Consider the following 15,423-nt stretch of genomic DNA (forward strand, 5'->3'; position numbering starts at 1 on the left):
TCTCTGAAATCATAGTCTGTTGGTGTAAATTGGGACTGCCCCCTAGGTTTACCCCAAGATCGTGTACCCCTGTGAGTGCCTTGCCACTACAGGGCATCCCCATTGCCTGTAGTTTTCCCATTCATGGGTTCATACTCTGGGGATTTTTCTTCCTCTATTGGTGAAAGCTGTCTATGTGGTTTATCAGCCTTTTTACCTTGAAATGATCCCCTTCTTTTTGAGGGTCTCGCTTCCTGGTGTGTCTCCTCGTCTGGCTTACTATTCTTGTTAGACTTCTGACGTGTCCCTGCAGGTCTCCCGCCTAGGTGATCTCCCCCTAGTGATTGATAAGTGGATGTCACCATGTCCCCAAATTGCTCCTTTTTTCTTGCTCATTTAACTGGGACAATTTTCTATGAATTTCTAACCTTGCAGGCTCTCCTTTCAATAAGGGTAGACTTATGCTCTCAACCATTTGATAATTATTGGATGCTATGGACAAGCCTAAAATCATGGCGGCAGCAGCACCCTGTGTTCCATTAAGGTCTGCCAATATTGATGCTAGAGATGTGATAGACAGTGTGCCTATCAGCTGTAAATAAAGCCAGATATAAATTGAGATCCAGCTGTCACAGCTTGCTAAAGGCGGTGTGCAGGCAGAGGGAAGGAACATGGCTAGTGCCCTATGTCTATGCTGCGGTGTAACCTGGGGATAGGCAGCTTGTAGCTGTCCTAGCTTTTCTGAATGCCACTTAGGTATGTTTTCATTTATCGAAGTGCATGACCCCAATATAATTATCAATGTCTGGAGCTGCACTCCTCCTGTGTATATCTGTACTTATGGCTGTTGGGCAGGCGCTATGCCATGCTTCGCAGCATATTACAATGCAAGGTTACGCACGGTGTGAAAATGTGCAGCCAGTAGTTGATAGTCTGTAAGGTGGAGCATCTGCGGTTTAGCTGGAACAGGGCTAGAATAATCCAGTCATTCATGTCGAAATTCACCCTAGGCTGTGTGTCAGCGTTAAAAGACAGGCATGCCTAGGTTCATGTGCTTATCAACATGATTAAACATGATTAAACATACAAAGCCAGGAATTTTAAGGTTCTTGGACTCCGAGATACCACTCTGATGCATTACTCTGAATCATACACTTGACACAGGATTTATGTAAATGCATTTAATATGAACCCCCCCATCTTCCGAGGGTTATTTTCATTCAACAAGCTAAAGCAAAAACAGATAACATAATATCACACACATGAACAAGATTGCCATGTGGGCAAAAGAGAATGTTTCAATAGATAAACTAAAACCACCACTTGTTCTATTATTTAACAGCATGGTTAACCTGAATGTCTCGATAAGCTATGCTACACTACATTATACCCCATCAGTCTCCATGCACACAGCAAGCCTCCACCTGTCACTCACATTTAGAGCGGAGTATGCTTCAAATGAAACAGCTCCTTCTTGGATTGATGAGATCTGCTTAGCTGGTCGTTCCTATGCTGCTGCTGCTCTGCACTCTCAGCCCCTGTGGCTTCAATGGACTGGCAAGTCTGCTGGGCTTGCTCCCGTTCCCTCTTTTCTGCTGGGCTTTGTATGTATCAAATAACATGGTTTCCCTGCATGTGTGCGTTTGTCACATCCGCTATCTGGCACAGTGAGGGCTAGAGCTAGTGTGTCACTGTGTTTGGTGGATTTAGGCCTACTATGTAAAACTACATTAGGGCGGTTTTTGCACCTCACAGTGATTTCTCTGCACCCGTTTAGTGAATGCCTCAACTGAACTCTATGGCATTCGGCTATCTGTTGTGAAGAGACATCTTTCACAGGTTACTTCTTTTTTCCTGTGGTACTCTATGAGCCTTAACTGTGTGAAAGTGCACAATGCTTCTGGTCGTGTCTGTCCATTTCCTGTTCTTGAATCCTTATCAGATATAACACTTCACAGTGTGCGGTCAAGACTGGCTGCTCTCAGGTCACATCTAATGGTGTGAAGTAAAATCTCACATCTGATGGTGTGCAGCTAAAACAGGCTGTTATTTTTATTTATTTATTTAGTTGATTTAATCAAATTAATGATTTTTACAACAGATCGAAATCAAAACGAAGTGAAGAGTCGGAGTAGAGCTAAGGACTGAAAGTTGAGGAGAGAAGAAGAAAGGGGTTTTCAAAGAGATAGAATAAACTTCAGAGTCTGTGTAATGGCGATAGTCCAGGTATTTCTTTCTCCGCTCATCAAACGTGTCCACCACGTTTCTTCATCCCTGGTATAAGATGCAGAAAGGTGTGGTAGTAGAAACTTCTCGCCTACGGCTCTGGTTCCGGGGCAATTTAAAAGAAGATGGCGAATGGTTTCTACGTGTGTCTCGTTTTTGCAAAAACGACACGTATTTGAATTACTTTGTCCTCTGAGTTTTAAGATCTCGTTTGTCGGCAGTAGGTTCAGACGCGCTCTCAAGAACAAGTTTCTCGCTGCTTTGTTTGGGAACTTGCTCAAATAGTTCGGTACAATATTTAATTTGTTCTGATAGGAAGGCAAATGACTGACAGATTTTGCTTTGGAAGCAATGTTCAGGGTTTCGATCCAGTCAAGCTCACTGATTTTCCTTTTTATTTTTAGCGCATTGCTGATAAGATCCTGCTCCGAAGAGTTTATTTCCACGAGCTTTTTTTTGCGAGCTATTTCCCAGGATTTTAGCACAGAGGGGGAAGGTGTCAATAGTTCCGTGCGTACAATAGCTAGCACATGAGGGCAGTCCTAAAGCAGCAACTTCCTGTACAGTATCATCGATTTGATTTCCACGGTCCCTTCCAACGATAGTAGGCCAAGCTCTCTTCTGATCAAGGGGGCTGATGTTGACTTAGGGAGGCCTAGGACGGTGCGCCAGAATAAGCCCTCAAGCTTCGGCCACAGGTTTGTCGGTGTATGAGGGAGGGCTTCCGCAGCATAGGTGAGGGTTGGCACCACTTTCATCTTGTAAAATTTAATCAAAGGTAACAGGGAAAAACCACCGAACTTGTTGTCCAATGCCCGGCCTTGTGCCGCTAGGTTTTTTGTCTTGGTTATTAAGCTGCTTTGGAGGGTTGCATTTATACTTGAGCAGTCCAGAGCTACTCCCAAGTATACAATGCTTACAACTTTTTCCAGTGCTGCCCCCTCCAAGTACCAGGCAAGTTTTTCCTTAGGACGTTTGTGTTTTTCCATTATCAAGATCTTGGTTTTGGCTGTATTTATAGTTAGATCGTTTACTCTGATGTATGTCGCCAGATGGTCCAGTTGACGCTGGAGACCGATAGGAGTCAAGTCCATTAAGATTAAATCATCAGCGTAAAGTAGCCTCGATGTTTTCAACTTGCCCATAGTTGGTGGAAAAGAGCGGATTAATTTCTCCGAGGTTTTGAAATCGCCGAGGTAGGCGATGAAGAGTGACGGAGCCAGTGGGCAACCCTGTTTCACTCCGCGGTCAACTGGAATTTCAGATGATAACAGACCAGCCTGGGTAAGTCTCACTCGCATCTTTGTTTCTTGATGTAAAGCTTGAATCGGTTGGAGGAGTTCGTCCGGGCATTTCCAGAGACTCAGTTTTCTCCATAGGCGCTCACGGTTTACTTGATCGAAAGCTTGCGCCAGATCTATGAACGCAAAGAACACTCGTGGGCCTCCTCCCAACACCTTACTTTTGAGTGCGCTGAGAAACATAATGTTAGTGGTTGTACCGCTGTTTTTTGTAAATCCTGTTTGGAACGGGTCCGCACATTCGGCCTCCCTCGCCCAGTCCTGGAATGTTTGTAGTAGTAAAGAACCAAACACCTTTCCAACCGTATCCAAAAGTGCGATAGGGCGATAGTTTTTTGGATCTTCTTTCCTGCCCTTCTTGAATATCGGGACTATGATAGATGTTGTCCATGAAGACGGAATTTGCCTTGCCTGTTTGCAGCGTTTGAAGATTTCACTTATCAACCCAGCCCACTGACTTGGGTATTTCTTTAGGTCGAGGTTTGTTATTCCGTCCGGGCCGGGTGCTCGCGATGGCTTTAATCTATGCAGGATTTTGAGGATATCAGATTCCCTGCTCAAGTCTATCCATGGTGCCCGTTTAGTATTAAGTTCATAGGCACTTGATGGTGCTGGTGCTTTGAACAGGTTTGAGTAGAATGTTATCCAAGTTATTTCCCCAATAGGATTAGATGGTAGAGTCTCGTGGGGCGACAAAAAGGATCTTAAGAGTTCCCAGAATTCACGGGGGTGGTGGCCGCTTACAAGCTTCAGCATCGCTTCGGCATCCTGTTGGTAGAATTTGCTACGGTGGTGCTTAAGCCATGATTTGTAGGATTCCTTTTCTTGAGTCAAGATTGCCTGGTTTCCAGGTGAGGGAGAAGCGGCAAATTTCCTTCTAGCTTGTCTTACCGATCTCCGTTTAAGGACCAGTTCTTGACTGTATTGATGTCTAACACAGTCGTTGTTGTGTCTGAGGCCGACAAATTTAGCTCTAAAAGGAACCAAGAGAGGTTGGTAGTCTGGTACTTGCGGGTCACTCAGACGATTGTCCTCGTTTCCAATTGCCAGATATTTAGCCTGTATCTTTGAGATTGATGATTCTGAGAGTCTTAAACGATTTTGCTGGTTATTTAACTCCACTTGTGCTGGCCTAACTGAGTTCACAAGCCTTGTAGTCATCCATTCCAGTACAAGCAGGTTATGGTCGCTGGCCGAAGACCTGCGTACCTCGAACGAAGTGGTCAACGCTGCCAAAAGCCTGCTTACGAAGATGTGGTCCAGGTCCGCTGAGGAGTTACCTCTTTCCCAGGTGGGCGGCCTCTCATCTCTTGGGAAAAGATCCTCAGCACAGAGCAAATCACGAGATGACATCAACGACAGCCAAGCCACGCCACGTTCACTTCTTAGAGTCGAGAAAAGAGGTAGGTCGTCGGCAGAATCACGTGGTGACCAGGTGGCGTTTAAATCTCCGCAGATGATCAGCAGGGCCTCAGGACACCCTGTTCGTGCTTCATCGATTGCGTCCTCAATCAGTGCTAAGAAGAATGAATCGGTCATAATCGCGGGGTTCCAATATACATTGAAGATGATTAAGGGTTGTGTTCTGGGCGTTCTCTTTTCCACCTCTGCCACACTCCAGGTAACTTCTGTGGTCAATAAGTGAGATGTCACTCTCAAAGTGTTTTTTAGGTGTAGACCGGATCCACAGCGGATTGCCGTTATAAGGCCTGATGACGGTCTGCCAAAAGGTCCTTTAACAGCTGGAGCAAATGTCAAATCATATCCGTCTAAGGAGGGGCGTTCTGTCATCCAAGTTTCTTGCAAACAGATGATGTCTAAACATCCCAAGTTTACGTCTCCTTGTTTCGTTAAATGCCGGAAACCACGTGTATTCCATGACCCCAGGGAGATATTTGGTTTACCAGTTTGTTGTGTTAAGGCGAGTGGTGCGGACAGACACGCGACGAATTGCTATTTGTTCTTGTTTATCATCAGTGCGTTGGGCAACCATGCCCATTGTTCGGCTGGTGGAGCTTGTTGTTGAGATTCATGGGTGCCGGATTTCTTGCCCTCCGGTACTTGATGTATGGTCTTTACAATTCTCAACCTGGGTCCTTGAGGGCATCTTCCTGTACCCAAAGGATCGTTTAGGGCAATTCCGTCTATCTTTGTTGCCATTTTAAGACGCTGGCTCTCCTCTTTACCAATGGGATTCCAAAGGGAAGACCGGGGGGAGACCATCTGTAAAGCTGGTTCATTGTATGTACAAATTTGTCGGAATCCTCTCTTCTTGCCAGGTTGAGAGCACGATTGTGGTTTATTACTTTTCGCAACTACAGTGCATGATGTGGCTGGATTTGTTGATTCTGCAGATTTGGTGGGAGGGGTAAATAGTACACTCTCTTCCAATTCGAACAGGTCAAAGCCCATTTTTAATAGTTGTTCCGCCGCCTCTGAGATTCTCACTTTAGCCCAATTCATTTGTACGTGCAGATAAGCGCATGCCATTTTTCCTTGGTGAAAAGGTTCGACCCTGGTAAGGTCGTTTGATTCGATTTTCCTGAGCGATGGTATACATTGGAGCAGTTGTAGCAGGTAGCTTCTATTTAATATCACGTAATTTCTGTTATTTGGCAGCTGTTCGATTTTGAAATTTCGTTTTGACTTAGAAGCATGTGCCGTTGACCCTCGTCCTTTGTTTACAACAGGTTTGGAGAGGTGCAGCTTTTGCTTGTCTTTCGTATTTGTAGCTGGGGAAAGTCGATTTTCCGCAAACCATTTGTCCCGGGTGGCGTACACCCATTTAGTTATAGACGGGGAACGGGATCTTGGAGGGGAGTCAGGTCTTCTTTCCCCCGGTCTTAAGCGAGGATTTTCAAAATTGAGCTCTTCCCTTTCCGCTTCTTGGAAGTTAGTATGGTGCCTTTTGGGGCTGCTGTCTTGCGACGGTCCCGCCCCCCAGCTACACTTTTTTTGAAGCTTCTTACAGCGACTTTCCAGAGTACAAAAGGGCGGGGGCTCCTTGTCCATATGGCGAGAATTATTTGGTGATTCTTGATCATCAGAAAGTGTGTAAACACTACAGTTCAGTAAGTCCTCGTCAATCGCATATTCAGATTCCTTATTTACGGGAGCACTGTCTAGTTCATTGTGCCCCGACATCAGACTTGGAATTTCCCGTTCAGCCACTGATTTTGGTGTTTCGCAGTTGAGGGGGGTCTCGGACCCGCGGTTCATTTCACCTTGGTCTTTCGCCGATTGTACTTTGTTAATGGTCAGTTGGGGGGGAAAGAACTTTATAATCGTTTGCTTTTGGGTCATAGGATGACCTTTTGTTACAAAAGTAGCCTCCTTTACTTTCCTGTCTGGGACATGCCCCTGGTCTGTAGTGATTTCATCCGGTTTATCACATATTGCTCCGTTTCCCTTGGCCTTAGTGGACTGTGGCTTGGGCGGGGTCAGTCCCTCACACCGGGGCACGTAGCTGACAGTTGTTCTCGGTTCATCAAGTTGAGGTTGCGGGCTTGGGGCCGGGGTCTGGGAACTAGCATCCACCAGGGGGCCTTTCGTTGGTTGCACTGAAGACTGACCGAACTCCTCATCTTTGGTGCCCTTTTCCATTTTGCTGTTCAGAGCATTGATGTAGCCTTCCAAAAAAATTAGACGGCTATTCATCATCGCTATAATGGAGGTGTGGTCTCTCATTGAGTCGTTTATTGACTCATAGTTTACAAAATGGAGCCATGGCCAGGGTTACAGTTGACATAATAAGTCTTAGGTCCGTTTTTTAGGCGAGGTGTCTTTTGTGGACTTTCCTCCATTCTCGTTTGAATGTAAAGGGCTTGTTAGGCTAGATACCGTTTCGGTGCTCCCATGCTGCTGGACAATAAAAGGACTGGGGGTCCCATAGCTTGTTTGTGCCACCACTGCGGAGCCCTTTTCTTGCATAAGAGGCTCAGTTGAGACCGAGACTTTCCCTTGCTTCTCTGAGCCAGGCACCTCAATAGACCCCTGATCAGATTGATCCGGAGTCGAAGGTGCCGATACACTGAATTCTGTTTCATTTCGATGAGAGTAATTGAAGGGGGGATCTTCGGTACCATCTAAGTCGGTGAGGGTGGTCACCGGAGATCTTACGCATGCCTGAGTTTGCAGAAAAGACTTGGCTGTCGATGATGTGGCTGCTGAGACCATCGATCCAACCGACGGAGGCCTGGCACGGGGGCCCGTTGCTTCAAGGGCCGTGCCAGCAGCCAATGCTGATTGGGAGTTTGGAAAATTAGTAGCTCTCTCCAGGTCGGATGTAATCTTGGTAGGTGGCGTTAGCAGGGATCGTGCACCAATTCGGGGAGAGCCAAAGTGCCACCTGATGTTTGCTTCTTCCACAGGTCCTGCAAAGGAGAAGCGTGGGGGTTTCAGTGAGAAGGCTGGACGCGAGTCAGAAGAGCCTCCCATAGCATTTAAGGGGGCGTTTTGATCCGCTGTTACTTCTAAAATCTCCGCATCCGAAAGTTCCCTTAAGGGTAAGGCTTTCTTTTTTAGGAGATTTGCGAAGAATTTGTTGTTCACCGACAATTGTGTTGTATCATCCTTCTGCTGATTATACTGGGGGTTTGACGAAGCGCAGGGATGTCTTGAGCGCTGTGTTTGCTGGGCTTTTATCCCCAGCTTTTGGTGTGAATCTGCACAACGTTTCTTGCGGATCAGTCTTCCTCTCTTTTTTGGATGTGAGACATGTGTGGAGACCTGAGCTAGCTTGGTTGCCCTGTCGGCTCTCGCAGCCCTTATCAGAGGGTCGAACAATCCCATGTCGGGAGGAGCCGCTACAAATGGAACTGCTAGTTTCTCTCCTTCCAGCACGTCCACCTCCAGAGGACTGCCAACATCTGGGGGGGGAGAGTGCAGGATCGGTGCCACTGTAAGGCGGATTGCGTCGAAACTTATCGGGACTAGCAGATCATCTCCTGGAGCTGCATCTCTATTGACCTCATCATCCGCCTGGCGACTGGGGCTACAGGCTCCTGGGCGTGGCAAGCCCGGGGGGTCAGCGAGAGGCAGCTTGTCACCCGCCGTCCCATCTTCACCCACCCGACCCACCAGACCCTCCTCACCTGCGACATACGGCGCTTCCTCTCCTCCGAGGGGCAGCTCCGTAAATGCTTCACACGGCAGACGGTAACTGGCGGTCGCGGGGGACTTCTCCATTGACGGGGGACTGGCAGGAAGACAAACTGGTGTCCAAGCCGACAGTACAGACTCCTGGGCATCTCGGGCATCCCAGGCATCCAGCTGGCGTACTCCCAGACCCTGGTTCACTGCTGTGGACGGTCCGGGTATGATGGAAGCCAGCCTTGGCGCCAAAGAGTCTGCCTCGAGATCCAAGTGAGGCTGGATGGGCTGGTTAGGCACCTGGTTAGGCACCTGGATCATCTTTGATTTGGCGCTCCGCAGTCGAGGACCTGGGGTATCAGGTTGCAGTGGCGTTGACTCCGGGTGAGTGGCGGGGATTGAAACTCCCGCCGATGTCAAAGTCTTTTTGGTTACCGCAGCGGCAGGCAATTGAGTCACTCGGGGGGTGCGGCTTTTCCTACTCGCAAGCCGCCCTGCCCTAGCTGCCATAGACTGCAGAGACTGCCACTCTGCAGCCACAGGCTGTTATTTGTGGTCAGCTCATCTGCCAGAACAGGAAAGCACCACTTGCTGGACATCGGGCACTCTCACAGAGCCTATGAATATTTGTTCAGCAAATGTTCAGCAAACGTAGCACACTAATCTTCTGTGTTAAACTGTGCTGTATGATTCAAGAACATCTTTCATTGCTTCAATGGCTATAGGCTGCATGAGATATGAAAAAGATTTCTTAAATTAGGCTGAGTTCATGTCACATCACTGTAGCAAGTCAGGAATTGTGTTCCGATACAGCAAACAAACTTCAGAAATCAAAATATTGATCTACTTTTGTGAATGTTTCACCAGGAAGTATCATGATTTCATTGCCTTTTTCTACCTTTCATGTTGCATCTCAATTTCCCAACTGCTCCCATGGTGCTGCAATAGCCTAGCACAGAGAAGTTATGACATCCAAAAGAATTAAGGAGGACCTTTTGGTGTGGGATGGGGCAAACAGCCCTTACAGCTTTGAGTCCTTAGCCAGTTAAGAGACCCGTTTCAGTTACCTGGAAAAGGCAACTGGACTTCTCACTGGGGTACAACTGACAAACTATGATACAAACATTCAAGAGCTCAAAATAATCTCTGCTCGGAGCATCACATCTAAAGAACTGTTGGCGGGTCTTATGACAAGTATTACTTACACTGGTGAATCTCTAGAATGGGACTTAGCTGGTGCAGATGTTCAAGGCGTTCTCAATGAACAGCAGATAACTATCCATGTAGATGAACACCATCGGACCTGGGTACAAGAGCTCACCAATAAATCAAGAGTAGCGGCCAATTTGTTGCCAGAGAGGAAGCTGCCTCCAGCTGCTATGCCTACGCATGAGGGGATGCAGTTTATTAACATTCAATCTTGAGGACCGATCGATGGAATTTGGGCCTCGACTATTCAGATCCTGCCAGGTCCTCAGTTTAGGTGCACCCGTGTACAAGTTCCTGGCCAACCACCTCAGTTCCCAATCAGTTCATGGGAACAAATGGGTGTATAGGATTGTGAATGGAATGGTTACTGTACCCGCTCAAACCTCCCTTGCTGCAATGTATGAAAATGCAAAAACCAGGGCAAGTGTTTTTAGGGCTAGAATTTGTTAGGAGGGGTGGGCAACTGGCACCTCCACACAGAGCGGAATTGTAAGAAAGTCCTTAACAATTGTATGCATCAGTGAAACACCCTCTGTACATTTCTTACTCAGAACCAACACCAAAAGGACAATGGCCTTCTAGCTGATGGAGATAGCTAGGTTGGTAAGTATGGATTACAAGATGCCCCTGAATTGTACACTGGCAGCGCAGGATTTGAAAATCTAGACGTTTTACCTCATGATCAGAGGACCGCTGACGTGAGGAAACTGTTACATATTATGGAAAAACATTTGATCAGGAAAAGGAAGATTTTCAAATGACTCACCAGAATGCCACATTGTGCACTCCATCCGATATTTGTCAGATAAAGCATATTAAGGACAAGCCTATCAACACAGCCTTTATAGGTAAAACCGTTCTTTCCATTATTTTAGCAGGGCTAATAATTTGCCATTGTAAACGCTATGCTAATAGCGGTAAAGTAACAAATACCAGCAGAGAAATATATGAATAACATAGCAAAGTAGACAAGGAAATTGATAAATTACTGTAGGGAAGGGCATTTGATCACCGTAACCTAAAGTAGGCCCGCCACTTAAAGAGTAAGTGCGCTTTTGACCGTAAAGCAAGTTTATTGTACAAATGGCCGGCAGGGGCTAGTTGACATCAAAGAGTCAAACTAAACAGAGCCTCCCTGAACTATACAAAGAACACACAGTTTATACCAATTGCAACAGTTAAAACACTTGCAAGGTTTCTGATACAAAGTGAATTCCCCCCTCCCCCCACCCCCACCACATGATTGGTAATACATACACAAATAACCATAAAAGTAACATTTATACCATTCACCTTAATTACACAATTAAATCCTAAATATGGGGAACGTAATTCAAATTTCTTTATACCCATGGGACTTTTATTAACTACCCCAACATTACTAAATTTGAGATATTGACGGGATTCTTCTGAGACCTGGTTCCCACGAAACCCTTGATGCTGTAACAGGGTGAGAAATGACTTAAGAATGTTACGCTTCAAGTGTAAAGGGGGAGGGGAATGTGGGTGCATATATACTTTCCTTTTACTCTTCCCTGCTTGAATAGAGCATCACCTTTCTTTTATGTCAGTGGGCATATAACACCAGTTCATAACAGCCCCATACCTTCCTTTGTAGCTATTGTGAAAGGCTATTGCAATCATCTGTTTATTAGTGTATAGTGCATTTCTCTGTTCTCACTATTTGCTTTCAGGACTATTTGCATTGTTTCATCAGAGCATGAAAGCTGGAGTTAGCAAAACACACTTTCACATGTAAACTTGGAACTTGTACAGAGCTGACAGAAAAGTACAGCCTGTTGGGTCGGAAATGGTAATTCTGGTCACCTCTTGGGTGGGAGCCTTCCAGAAGGAACCAGGACATATGACTAACAAGGTGAAGACGTGCGCCAACAACAGACTTCCCAAACCTTCTAGCATGAAAAGGACAGGCGAGTTCACCCCGATCGAAATAGTAATTACAGTTCTTTTCTCAAAGGATCTTTTGTGGTTTTGGTTAGATCACAAGGACTTGACCACAGTTGGTCTGGTGGTAAGTCAGGTTGTTGCAGGCAGGATTGTTCCGGTAGAGTGAAAACGTAGCTCTGTTTAAAGGTCTTGCAAGACAATGAAGCAGTCATAGGCTTTGCAACTTTGTGAGAATGACTGATCTTTCATCTCCAAAACCAGAGAACTTGACTTTGTTTCTAGAATATTATCAGTAGTATTTTACAGGATCAGTACACACTAACCTTAATTCACCTTGGGTGTAGTGGGATCTTTAGAGGCACATACCAAAATTAATACAGATCCCTAGCTTCAACCAAACAAATATTGCCAAAACACATTGGATATAAATCAAAACCGACAATGCAGTGGGTTTAGTAGAATGTTCAACACAAAGAATTAGCCATGTGGATCCTCATTTACATGAACTGGAAAAAGGGACCCATCATACTAAAGAAAATACTAGGCACCAAAGACTTGGCCTGGCTGGTTCTTGTGGCCCTCATTCAGCAAGAGCCAAGAGACCAAAGAGCAACAGGTTTTTAAAAAAAGGGACCAAGTAAACCCTTCACTACTTTAAAGAGCAAAACACACACACACACACACACACACACATCAGTAGTTTGATGTAAACATGCACCAAAAAGAAACCAAAGCATACCTTTGCCATTGCTCCTGGCTGTGCTGCATTCAGGCCAGTGTGGGTTGTTATTTGTGGGGATCCTTGAGTTAGAGTCTCAGCCAAGACACTACCAGCATTACTCTGCATAGTAGGACTGGAATACTGCAACGCTGACCCTCTCCCACGTCCACATACCGCAAGTGATCCATTCATAACTTGGCCTGGCAGTGATTGAGTCATTAAAGAAAGACCAGAGTTGCTGCTGAGAAGTCCTTGCTGGGTGGTAGTGAAGTTTGTATTCATGCAAACACCAGAGCCAGTTTGGGATGTTGTAGGCTTGTTAACCATGCTGACCTGCTTTTGAACTTGCGGTGCCTGTGTGAAACCTGCAGGGCTTTTGGCAACCTGTTTTGCCAAACTTGATACTGCAGTAGAAAGTGCCTGATTTAAGGGGCTCTTGCTCATAGCACCCAAATTTCCAATGTTGGTGCTGTTCTGCTGGCCCAGGCCTGGGCCCGACATGCCCTGCTGGACAGGGCTATTTGAGTTCACATTTCCAATGCCAGTGTTCAAACTGGAGCCAGTGCCCCGAAGAAGTTTTGAAAGTTGTTCATGTTTGGAAACTGCATCCTGGCCAGGGTTGCTACTGCTGTTCAGAATGCCTAGCTCTGGCCCATTCGGGATCAGCTCATCAGGTAGATCATTTTCCAAATCAAAAAAGGAACCAAAATCTAGAAACAAATATGAAATAAATATTAGGATTTACAGTTTTAAAGTAGAAACATTTAGTTACAAGCCCAGGCAGGTCTACGCATAATACACAGCGCTTTTTATTTCTTACCACAAAGCATTTTCATGAGTTCCATTTATAATGGAACGGAAAACTTCATAGCAAGAATAGATGCAACTCGCGTGGTACAGAAATTAACTGCATCAATATTTTAGCATCTTGACTCAGTGAATCTTTGGCAACCTAGAGCCCCGTGTATCAGCTCACATGGCCAACCTAGACGGCTAAGAGTGTAGCAGATTACACCTAGATACATTGTGGGAAAACAATCTGGTTCGCAAATGGCAGGTGGGATTTGCACATCAATAACACATTCTGCACATACAGGATCAATCCTTGTTGCATGATTCAGTGTGCAGCAAATGTTTCTTTAAGACAAGTTGAACGAAAGCTCTGAAAGTGTAGAGCTAGACTCCAAGATTTAACTTTGAAACCTCTGAAAGATGATTTTCCAATAGCAGTCCCATGAACCTCCTGGACCATGACCCGACAAAGTTCAGAATCCACTGTGTGCATTTAAGCCTTCATTAACTTTAATTGATAGCCTAACTAAATGCACATATTTTCCCTACCCAACTGCTACACCCCCGAAATAGCAAGAAAACAATGATTTGGGGTTTTGTTTTGCCCAGCTTCTGAACATAAAGGAAACTAATTGTGAAAAACGTGTGAAAAAAGGTTAATGACAGTAACACAATATGTATATTACCAACTACTTTGTGTTTTCCAAAACAGTATTATAGAACAGCTAATTTCGATTTAACAGAAGATATGAAATGAAATATTTTATTTATATTGTGCTCGTACACAAGTGTTTCAGAGCACGATCAGGCAAGAGGGAGGGGAACAAGGGAGAACAAAAAGAAAACCGCGATCTTACTAGTCCCAGTAACATTTAAGAAAGCACAAGTGCATGGAAAAGGGAAGAGGAGGAAAGTGCACTAAAATTAATAAAGGCAATAAACCATGGTAGTGCGGCCAGCAAGAGGCATGTGAAAGTTAATCAGATAAGGTATATCTGATAAGTGCAGATGAAAGGTGGGAGGGGGACTGTATGGGTGCAGAACCCCAGTCCAGGGGGTGGCCTGGAGGCAGTGCAGGAGGGTGGCAGCGTGAGCAGGTACCTGGACCCGAGTGACAGAGGGTGGCCAGGTGCACGATGCCAAGAGAAGAAACAGATCAACAGGGGAGAAGGCAAGCAAAGGCAGAGGCAAAGAGGAAGGTCTTGAGGTGCTTCTGGAACCAGAGCTGGTTTTCCTCAAGTTTCAAGGTGGCCGGGAGGCTGTTCCAAAGGGAGGCCCCAGCCGAAGACGGGTCTAGTGCCACCACTGTGCACTGTTAGGACTAACATGCAGGACATCAAATGACATGACAAATGTCATTGATGACGTCACAAAATGTATTTTTATGAAAAGTCCCTACAAGGGGTTGTGTTTACAATGTTGCTAGTACGTTGCTTAGCAATGTTGCTAGCAAGTTCCTCAGCATACATAATTGTGGGGGTTTACGATTTTTCTTGTAACCATAACATCCCTTTAACAAAGTTTTTTCACTGAATGTCTCAGGTTTTTACCACTACACTGAAAAGCACTTCTATCATATTAGAAAGGAACAAGTTACTTACTTTTAACTATTGCTCGCCAGCATGGGTCTGGCATGAATTCACATGCTCATGAATATTTCAGTCAGGCTGGGAATCCTCTGTAAAAAGAAAAAGTTTCATTTCACACTATATCTCTCCTCTAAACCAATGACTGCCCTTTGGGTCATACTGCCCCCATCCAATGACCGTCCTCTCCCCAAGCCCCTCCTCTGGCAGCAGCCATCTTCAGATTTGGTAAACACGTAAAGTGGCAGTAGGACCAAGAAGAGCCACAGAGGGGACAGAGGGAGGGTTTGCATATAAATCCATCCCAGGCCCATGCTGGTGAACAATAGTTGCTGTTAAGTAACTTGTTCCTTCTCCAGCATGGGGTCTAGAATGAATTTGCATGCTCATGAATAATAGCCTAACATAGCAGTACAACATTACACAACACGGGAGGTGGCAAGACTCAACAGAAGCAATCGACTCTTACCTCTGGAATACTCTCGCCTCAAAAACAGGTTGCGTAGCACTGCTCGGCCGACTCCGTCCTCCCCCTGGAATCCCTGTCAACGCATTAGAACTTAGCGATGGGTGTACGTGGACCTCCACGTAGCAGCCCTGCAGATGTCCA

The 15,423-nt window shown here is 45.7% G+C and overlaps 1 protein-coding gene across 3 annotated transcripts in view; it reads right to left on the bottom strand.

Moving 5' to 3' along the window:
• The window catches only part of CREBBP (CREB binding protein), a 2,841,012-nt gene that overhangs the window by 2,646,697 nt on the left and 178,892 nt on the right, over positions 1-15,423 (bottom strand). For all 3 annotated transcript variants that reach the window (XM_069646824.1, XM_069646825.1, XM_069646823.1), the window contains exon 2: positions 12,454-13,145. In XM_069646824.1, coding sequence (XP_069502925.1) covers positions 12,454-13,145 — 692 coding nt within the window. The remainder of the gene's footprint in view (positions 1-12,453; positions 13,146-15,423) is intronic.

This window comes from Ambystoma mexicanum, chromosome 2q, assembly GCF_040938575.1.
Source record: "Ambystoma mexicanum isolate Mex_15411 chromosome 2q, UKY_AmexF1_1, whole genome shotgun sequence".
NCBI lineage: Eukaryota > Metazoa > Chordata > Amphibia > Caudata > Ambystomatidae > Ambystoma > Ambystoma mexicanum.